The 10719-nt window shown below is 43.9% G+C and overlaps 1 protein-coding gene across 1 annotated transcript; it reads left to right on the forward strand.

The window, feature by feature from the left end:
* Positions 1-2008: 2008 nt before the first annotated feature.
* Positions 2009-2964, forward strand: hsp11 (Heat shock protein Hsp-16.1/Hsp-16.11). The gene is given in 1 exon segment (NM_001141024.1): positions 2009-2964. A coding segment is annotated over 1 exon segment (708 nt). The 5' UTR covers positions 2009-2124; the 3' UTR covers positions 2833-2964.
* Positions 2965-10719: the final 7755 nt, after the last annotated feature.

Here is a 10719-nt window from a genome sequence, read left to right on the forward strand (position 1 = left end):
GAGAGAGAGAGAGAATTAGAGGGAGCATACTTCAATTCACACAGGAGAAATACTCCAGACATAATAGACTGACCCTAGTCCCCCGTCACAAACTATTGCAGCATAAATACTGGAGGCTGAGACAGGAGGGGACGGGAGACACTGTGGCCCCATCCGATGATACCCCCGGACAGGACTAACCAGCCAGGATATAACCACACCCACTTTGCCAAAGCACAGCCTCCACACCACTAGAGGGATATCTTTTAACCACCAACTTACTACCCTGAGACAAGGCTGAGTATAGCCCACAAAGATCTCCCCCACGGCACAAACCTGAGGGGGGCGCCAAACCCGGACAGAAAGATCACGTAAGTGACTCAACCCACTCAAGTGATGCACCCTTCCTAAGGACGGGATGAAAGAGCACCAGTAAGCCAGTGACTCAGCTCCCGTAATAGGGTAAGAGGCAGAGAATCCCGGTGGATTGAGGGGAACCAGCCAGGCAGAGACAGCAAGGGCGGTTCGTTGCTCCAGTGCCTTTCCGTTCACCATCACACCCCTGGGCCAGGCTACACTCAATCATAGGACCTACTGAAGAGATGAGTCTTCAATAAAGACTTAAAGGTTGAGACCGAGTCTGCATCTCTCACAGGGATAGGCAGACCATTCCATAACAATTGAGCTCTATAGGGGAAAGCCCTGCCTCCAGTTGTTTGCTTAGAAATTCTAGGGACAATAAGGAGGCCTGAGTCTTGTGACCGTAGTGTATGTGTAGATATGTACGGCAGGACCAAATCGGAGAGATAGGTAGGAACAAGCCCATGTAATACTTTGCATGTTAGCAGTAAAACCTTGAAATCAGCCCTAGCCTTTACTAGAAGCCAGTGTAGAGAGGCTAGCACTGGAGTAATATGATCGCATTTTTTGGTTCTCGTCAAAATTCTAGCAAAAGTTAATTAGTGCTTTATCCGGCTAGCCGGAAAGTAGAGCATTGCAGTAGTCTAATCTAGAAGTGACAAAAGCATGGATGAACTTTTCTGCATAATTTTTGGACAGAAAGTTTCTTGAAATAGTCTTGATATGTTCATCAAAAGAGAGATCAAGGTCCAGAGTAACGCCGAGGTCCTTCACAGTTTTATTTGAGACGACTGTACAAGCATCAAGATTAATTGTCAGATCCAACAGATCTCCTTGTTTCTTGGGACCTAGAACTAGCATCTCTGCTTTTTCTGAGTTTAAAAGTAAAACATTTGCTGCCATCCACTTCCTTATGTCTGAAACACAGGCTTCCAGGGAGGGCAATTTTGGGGCTTCACCATGTTTCATCGAAATGTACAGCTGTGTATCGTCCGCATAGCAGTGAAAGTTAACATTATGTTTCCAAATGACATCATCAAGAGGTAAAATAGATGGAAGATGGAGTTCCAGCAGCAGCACAGAGCCAGGGCCTCTTCTCTGCTTACAGACATACCTGGTGCATTAGCTCATTGAACCAATCCTGAACTATGAGGATAGCCCCCTAGTACATGGCCACAACACTTGAATCCTAAAGGATAGTGGGATCACGTCAGTGTCCAGCCATCTGTAGCCATCACTTCTAGTATGTCACACCAGCCTAGCCAGCACCCCCAAATAGTCAGGGGTGGGGCTCCAAACACATGTATGACACACCAGGGACAATATTAGCCCGTTGATCTCATCCAACAGTCGTGACTCAGGATAGAGGGTGGAGTGTGGTAAGGCGACCCTCAGCTGTGGCACGACCAACCCGGCGCTGTGACTAATTAACCAATGACAAACACAGAGGGGGAAATAGAAGCGTCTCCCCATAAAAACGTAAACAGGATATGGCCATAAGCTCAGTTTAGCCCACTGACTCCTCGCAGGGTATTCTTGTACCATACCACTTAATGCCCCCTTCCCCCGTCCTTCTTTATTGAGCTCATGTGTTGTAAATAGGGCAACAAGGGGGAGGGCTTTAGGGAGAGAGGTAGTATATAAGCCTGAGAGGTACTACCACAAGTTCAGAAACACTTGCAGGAGTAGCTCACCAACCAAGAGATCCTCACAGCAAGAGATCCAAGGAACTCACACTCCTCTTCTTCTAAGCAGACTGGAAAGGAAAACAGAAAAAATAACAACATGACTCAGTCCGCCGCCCCAGCAATCGAGAGCATCTTTGGAAACGATCCTTTCTTCAGTCAGGAGAGGATGGTCTTCCCCCCCATCCACCACCAGGCCCTCTCCGGAGTCCAAGAGGACTTCTTTCAGAGGAGGTCCAACCTGGCCAGTGATCTCCTCAAGGAGCTCCGCGATGGGCTCCCCAGTATGCACCAGCTGCACGAGAGGGCCCACCTCCGAATGGGCTCCCCATTCCTGGAGAGGAGGATCACAGGAGTTCCAGCAGCAGCACAGAGCCAGCTGGCTGAGACAGGCCGGAGCCACAGCCCCTTGGCCCTGAGCCTAAACGCTCAGGGCTTCAACCCAGAAGACATCACAGTCAAGCTGGATGGACGGAGGCTAGCCGTGGTGGCCATGAAACAGGCCAAAGCAGAAGAGGCTAAATCCACCTCCTCAGCCACCTCTTCCTGCTCCTTTTCCTCCTCCTCGTCCCAACAGAAAGGCTTTGTCCAGAAAATTGACCTGCCTGCCCACCTAGACCTGACAGCCTTGACCTGTTCTCTGGGAGAAGATGGACAGCTGAGGATCGAAGCACCTATAGCCGCCCCCCAGCTGGAAGCCCCTACAGAGGAGCAGGAGGTCCCCCTCCACTTCAGAACTTCCCTGGACGTACCCATAGCCAAGGGAAACATGGAAGAGTCTACAACAGTGAAGACCTCAAAACCTTGAATTACAAAGACTGTCTGAATATTTTATAAACATTTTAATTGTATTAATAATCTGGTGGATTACATTGTGGAAAATAATTTATAATATGCCTATTTGAATAAATATTATTTAATAAAGACAATCTGATATTAGAATGATGGTTTCTCAAATTGTGGTTTGTGAGGATGACAGTTTTAAAATAGATAACTAGAAATAAGTGGTGGATCCTGTCATTACTAGCATACTATACACTTTAAACAGTCATGTGAACTGAATACTTTTACAGTCCAAAAAGCAAATGCAACCTTGCACTCTGCACCTCAAAACGCACAGTATTTCTCTCACTGACATCTGGATTAGGAGATGTTGCATGTCACATTGGTTGCACTGTGTGTTCTCTACATCTGTACTGAAATCAGGGGCACAGGCATGTGTGGGCTTGGTGGACACAGGCCCACCCACTGGGGAACCAGGCCCTACCAGGCCCACCCAATCAGATTGAGCAAAAACAAAACAAAAATATTTATTCCGTGTTGCTTGACCAAATTCTTAAAATACAAACTAGCATTCTAATTATAATTGAAACACTCCAAATAAAGTAAGTGTTTATGTTGTACTTGCTACTCTACACACTAAAAACAAATGGTTCTATATAGCGCCAAATGAGGGTTATTTGTCTTTTAACCATAGCGGATCCCTTTATGTTCCTGTATATCCAAGATAGCGTAGGTCGGTGTGTTTTGTCTTGTCCCGTGTAAATAATAGTTTTCCTCGTTTTTTTCATTTATATTTAGCATAAATTTAATCTCACTTTCCATCTACGGATTAAATATACTCCTCACCCAATGTGGTACGGATCTGCTATTTTTATACTTTAGAACCGGAAACCCCATCAGAAGCTAGCCAGCTAACTAGCTACAAGCTAGTAGTCAGTTAGCCACTGCTAGCGGTCTTCACCGTTAACTCGAACACCAGCAAGCCTCAGCTCAGTCAATACCTGCCAGTCTGCACAGCGCGATATCAACCCAGAGCATATTGGACTGCTTTTTCTCTACCACATCTCCGGATTCCTACCGTAAGCTCTGGACCATTACACCGGATTATCGCAGCTAGCTGCAATCCGATTGGCTACTCCTGACTAACGCCTCTGTCCCGAAGCAAGCACCAGTTAGCCTTGAGCTAGCCTCGAGCTAGGCCCACCTCCTGGCTACCCGAAGAGTTCTACCAGCTAATTCTTGGGCTACAATATCTTTTTTTACAAAATAGCCTCCAACACTCTACTCAGCAAATTGCATGTAGTCTATCACAGTGCCATCTGTTTTGTCACCAAAGCGCCATATACTACTGTCATACGGTGGGTGTAGCTGGTGCATGGAAGTCAGGCGAAAATGAAAGGTGGAGCGGCGATGGCTAGAAGACTGGTGACGTCGACCGCCGAACGCCACCCGAACAAGGAGAGGGACCAACTTCGGCGGAAGTCGTGACAACTACCTACCACTGCGATCTGTATGCTCTCATTGGCTGGCCCTCGCTACATATTCGTCGCCAAACCCACTGGCTCCAGGTCATCAATAAGTCTTTGCTAGGTAAAGCCCCGCCTTATCTCAGCTCACTGGTCACCATAGTAACACCCACCCGTAGTACGCGCTCCAGCAGGTATATTTCATCCCCAAAGCCAACACCTCCTTTGGCCGCCTTTCCTTTCAGTTCTCTGCTGCCAATGACTGGAACGAATTGCAAAAATCACTGAAGCTAGAGACTTATATCTCCCTCTCTAACTTTAAGCATCAGCTGTCAGAGCAGCTTACCGATCACTGTACCTGTACACAGCCCATCTGTAAATAGCACACCCAACTACCTCATCCTCATATTGTTATTTTTTATTTATTATATATATTTTTTGCTCTTTTGCACCCCAGTATTTCTACTTGCACATCATCATCTGCACATCTATCACTGCAGTGTTAATGCTAAATTGTAATTATTTTGCCTCATTGGCCTATTTATTGCTTTACCTTCCTAATCTTACTACATTTGCACACACTGTACATAGACCTTTTCTATTGTGTTATTGAATGTACGTTTGTTTATCCCATGTGTAACTCTGTGTTGTTTGTGTCACACTGCTTTGCTTGATCTTGGCCAGGTCACAGTTGTAAATGAGAACTTGTTCTCAATTGGCCAACCTGGTTAAATAAAGGTGAATTATAAAAAAAATATATATATATATATAACCTTTTTTTTAAAGTTCTATAAAGAACCACGCGCATAAGGTTCTAAATGGTACCTGTATGGTGCTATAAAGTACCCTTTCCTAAGGTTCTATAAAGAACCATTAATTTGGGCAGCAGGTAGCCTAGTGGTTAGAGCGGTGGACTTGTAACCAAAAGGTTGCAAGATTAAATCCCTGAGCTGACAAGGTAAAAAGCTGTCGTTCTGCCCCTGAACAAGGCAGTTAACCCACTGTTCCTAGGCCGTCATTGAAAATAAGAATTTGTTCTTAACTGACTTGCCTTGTTAAATAAAGAAAAAACACTGTCACTGGCCATAGTCATATATAACATAACAGATTGGATAAACTGGAATGACATTCTCACCTGCACAAAAAGAGCAGTAAACAAACCATGCCCCAAAATGTTTGAATGAGCTGCCACTCCTACATTTTAATTATTACTAAAAGAGCAAAGAACCCCTTTGTGAACTGAAAATAACCATTTGAAGGTTCTTTGAGAATCAAAGTTTTTTTTTGAGTCATTAAGGTTCCACATAGTACCATCACTCTTCCCAAAGAACCCTTGAGGAACCCTTCTTTCTTAGTGTGTACCCTAAACAAACACTACCTCTTCATTGTCAGATGATGGCGCCACTACCCTATAATAAGGAATTTCCCATTACAGTTGCTGTATGTGTAATTCAATCAGACAAACTCTTCCAAACCAGCTAACATTCTGTTGAAGTAATGGTTTGCTTCATATTTTCTGTTGAATAAATTATTTGCAACATTTGATCGTATCAGTTCGTATAGGCACTGCACACTGTTTACTGGTGAAGACCAAACGAGTCTGTATAGATCCATGTTAACTTATGGTAATGGTAAAAAAAAAAGGGGCCACTGAGCAGGAACACAAGCTGTAATTAGATATATGCAGTGTAAGAGGCCTCTTCTTCCTTGTTAATTTCATGTGACTTTTTGTGTATACTATATTTTTTATTCAACCTTTATTTATCCAGGTTTGTCTCATTGAGATAAAATGTATTTTTAGAGAGACCTGGTCCAATCTAGACCTGGTAGCTAATCTAGCTAGATTTGCGTGCACAACAATTCATTTGCATACACCACAATTCAATTCACTCTTTGTGTACCCCACAATTCACTCTTTGCTTACACCACATTAACAAGACACACTGAACCTCCTGGCTCAGATTTATATCAGTCTGGTTGTTACTGGTCGTGCAATGTGAACTTCAGCAGAGCAGGGAGTCAAGTCAGGAAAGTTATAGCAAGTTATAGTCAAGCACTAATCATGGATACGTCCTATATAGCCACTGAAACAAATGTTTTCTCAACTAAAGCTCATGGGCAACTTTTCAATCACCTCTAGAATCCCTTCCAGAATCCCTTTAAGGCTGATGACGAAGAATCTACCAGAGACAAAGGGGTCGGAAAGGGTAAGACGCTAAACAGAACAGCATCTTTAGTCTCTACACTTGGGGAACTCAACACCAGGGAAAGGAGAAGAAGAAAGAGCTTTAAATACTACCATTTCACCCAACACCCTGAAGGGGCCTAAATTAGTATCTGTAAAGGTTCCTCTGACATTTGCTACCTGGGAGACACTATTTGTTGTCGAGCCATAACAGGGACAAAACACAGCAGTTAATATTTGATGAGTACTGCCCGGGGCAACGGGATAGACTCTAGGAAGAGAAGAAGAAAGGAAACCACTTAAATCTTTAGCTTTATTTAAATGTCACCGAAATCAAAGATTTACATAATGAGAGCTAGCTGACCCTTTCCAATGTGTAAAGGCTCCACTCCAATTTAGAACAGGCAAATTCGTATAGGTGAAAGAGTTGGTACAGTATGTTCAGAGAAACATACACTAGTCAAGTGGCACTATTCAGTTAACAGGGATCTGTTTTTCTTGTTTTCACAAATTAATAGTGTTTTCTCTGCCTTGCTTATACCCAAGGATCATCTCATCTTAGATAGAGCACTTTCACAATGTTTTGGGGACACGAATAAAGCGTTGTCAATCCAAGTGGATAATCATCACCTGGAGGGGGGAACCAAAAAATATTGATCCTTGTACGACAAACTAAACCCAATGACACAGTCCACAGCCTGCCTGGCAGCTTGTATAATCTGGAAGAATATGTAGATAGAATGTGTTGGTCTAAACTAGTGTCTGACTGGTACCAATTTTCAGCCCTGATGAGGTGCAGAGAGAGCTGCTGCCACATCATCATCATCCCAAAGTGTCAGTCAGTGTTGCTATCGTAAACTGAACCCCCAACTTTCCCTCTGTCTCTCTCTCGCCCTCTGTCTCGCTCTTTCTTTCTCTCTGAGAATAGTGTGGGTTGTTTTCATTCTCATCCACTACCCGGCCCACAGCCTCATAACTGTAGATCCTTGATCGTCAGTATTGTTTCTCACTGATGTTCATTGGAGTAAGACTAAATGATCTTGCCCTAGTTATAAGGGCCCAGAGTTTTCCTGGCCAAGTCACATGAAAAACAGGAAAAACTCCCTGCCTTATACTTATAAACTAGATGAGCTTCACAAGGCTTACAGATCTTCCTGATACAGTCTACAGCCACCTTATGGATATGAACAAGATCCTACAAGATCGATACCTCACTATGACTGTCCATTATGATGTGGAATCATCCGTGGCCCCTGAGGTGGAAGAACAGGCGAACAGACAGAAAATGTAATGTTATGCCTCAGCCCTCCACAGTCTCATCTGTGTAATCTGACCTGAATGATGTGTTCTATTAGGACACAGGCATTTGGTCTTTGTACCTGGTCTTGGGTTTGCTAGCTGGAGAGTGAAGCCATGAAGATAATGGTCTGGGAAGAGCTTTCAGAGGCTCAGTAATCTCGACTGGACATATTTTGTGTGTAAACCAAATAATGTGTAGGATAACACAGCAATAGTTCCTGTAGCATCAGTAGTTCCTGTGTTTTGGTTTTCTTCACTGATATTTGGATGGGGGTGGGGTGCTTTGGCTGAGAGCTTCGTTTTGCGAGGGTGGACTTCACAAATCGGAACTCCCAATTTCTAACACGTATGGACCCAGAACTAAATCACTCACCTGACCACATTACGCAAGTTCTGGGTTAACCGAAATTAGAGTCTCTGTGGTGTTTTGGTTGAGTTAGATATTCTGGCACTAATCTGAGATATCCATTTTATAGTTGTAGGACCTTTCAAAGGGGATACTTTCTGTTGACATCTCTCTGCATCATCAGTATCTTCCAGAATGTAATAGGATTCTAATATTTAGAGGGTTCTATTCTATTGTTTGTCTTGATCTTCCAGAAATCCTCTCATCTCCCCAAGGTAGGGTACCTAATTTGGAGAGCGCAATGGGAAAACATTATTGCCACCATCAGCTATTACAGACCTGTGTAATATTAGATCATGTTGCTATTGGGCGTTTATGAGCGGGTGGTATGACAAGGTCTGGAGCGCAGCTCCCCCGAAGGTTCTGGATGTCATAGAGACGACAGCATGAAATGTGGTCCGCTGCGTCAAACCCAATGAGTTTCGCCAGGGCGACAAATATGAACTGGTAATAAAGATGGATTCCGATGGCGTCTCAGTATGGCCAGGGCCGAGGCAGGGGGTCGAAGGCTGATTTGATTTGTCAGGCCATCTAGCCGATACAGGGGCGAGTGCAGGCAAGCGTTTAGCTGGGTCTCCAGTCCTTTACCTGGAGCTCACGGCACATTAGTGATGTTGGTGATAGCTCAGCCGCAGGTTGTAGACGCTGTGGTGTACTAAACTAAGCAGACAGACATGTGTGTGTTCCTGTGGCATTATGAGGCTGCAGCATGTGACTCACGGGTTTAAAAAGATTTCTGCTTTGACAAATCTTTAAATATTCATGGGGCCGGTGGCTATTAGTGGTATGTAAGATAATAAATAACTATAAGCAGGTAATCTCACGCAAATCATAAAAAGGATAAACTAAGGATGCAGATAAGTAAAAAGAATATATATATATATATACAGTCCCAGTCAAAAGTTTGGACACACCTACCTACACATTCAAGGGGTTTTCATTATTTGTACTATTTTCTTCATTGTCACAACACAACTGATTAGCTCAAACACATTAAGAAGGAAAGAAATCCCACAAATTCACTTAACAAGGCACACCTGTTAATTGAAATGCATTCCAGGTGACAACCTCATGAAGCTGGTTGAGAGAATGCCAAGATTGTGCAAAGATGTCATCAAGGGATAGGGTGGTTACTTTGAATAATCTCAAATATAAAATATATTTTGATTTGTTTATACTTTTTTGGTTACTACATGATTCCATACATAGTTTTGATGTCTTCACTATTATAATACAATGTAGAAAATAGCACAAATTAAAAAAAAACCTGGAATGAGTAAGTGTGTCCAAACGTTTGACTGGTACTGTACTTAATTTAATCCTGTGTTAAAATAATACAAAACCAATGTATTATATATTGGATCTAAGAAAATGTCACAAAGTGTGTTTCTAAACCTAATCAAATCAAACTGTATTCGTCACATAAACCGAAAACATAGACATTACAGTGAAACGCTTACTTACGAGCCCATAACCAACAATGCAGTTAAACATTTTTTTAATGAATAATAAAAGTAACAAGAAAGAGCAGCAGTAAAATAACAATAGTGAGACTATATACTGGGGGGTACCGGTACAGAGTCAATGTGCTGGGGCACCAGTTAGTCGAGGTAATTGAGGTAATATGTATATTAAAGTGGAAATGCATTGATGATAACAACAGAGAGTAGCAGCGGTGTAAAGGGGGGGGCCAATGCAAATAGTCTGGGTAGCCATTTAATTAGATGTTCAGGAGTCTTATGCCTTGGGGGTAGAAGCTGTTTAGAAGCCTCTCCGACCTAGACTTGGCACTCCGGTATAGTTTGCCGTGCAGTAGCAGAGAGAACAGTCTATGACTAGGATGGCTGGAGTCTTTGACAATTATTAGGGCATTCCTCTGACACCGCCTGGTATAGAGGTCCTGGATGGCAGGAAGCTTTGCCTCGTTGATTTACTGGGCCGTGCGCACTACCCTCTGTAGTGCCTTGCGGTGGGAGGCCTAGTAGTTGCCATAATAGGCAGTGATGCAACCCGTCAGGATGCTCTCGATGGTGCAGCTGTAGAACATTTTGAGGATCTGAGGACTCACGCCAAATCTTTTCAGTCTCCTGAGGGGGAATAGGTTTTGTCGTGCCCTCTTCACAACTGTCTTGGTGTGCTTGGACCATGTTAGTTTGTTAGTGATGTGGACACCAAGGAACTTGAAGCTCTCAACCTGCTCCACTACAGCCCCATCGATGAGAATGGGGGCGTGCTAGGTCCTCTTTTTCCTGTAGTCCACAATCATCTCCTTTGTCTTGATCACGTTGAGGGAGAGGTTGTTGGCCTGGCACCACACGGCCAGGTCTCTGACCTCCTCTCTATAGGATGTCTCATTGTTGTCGGTGATTATGCCTACCACTGTTGTGTCATCGGCAAACTTAATGATGATGTTGGAGTCTTGCCTGGCTGTGCAGTCATGAGTGAACAGGGAGTACAGGAGTGGACTGAGCACGCACCCTTGAGGGGCCCCCGTGTTGAGGATTAGCGTGACGTGTTGTTACCTACCCTTACCACCTGGGGGCGGCCCGTCAGGAA

Source organism: Salmo salar, chromosome ssa06, assembly GCF_905237065.1.
Source record: "Salmo salar chromosome ssa06, Ssal_v3.1, whole genome shotgun sequence".
Taxonomy (NCBI): Eukaryota; Metazoa; Chordata; class Actinopteri; order Salmoniformes; family Salmonidae; genus Salmo; species Salmo salar.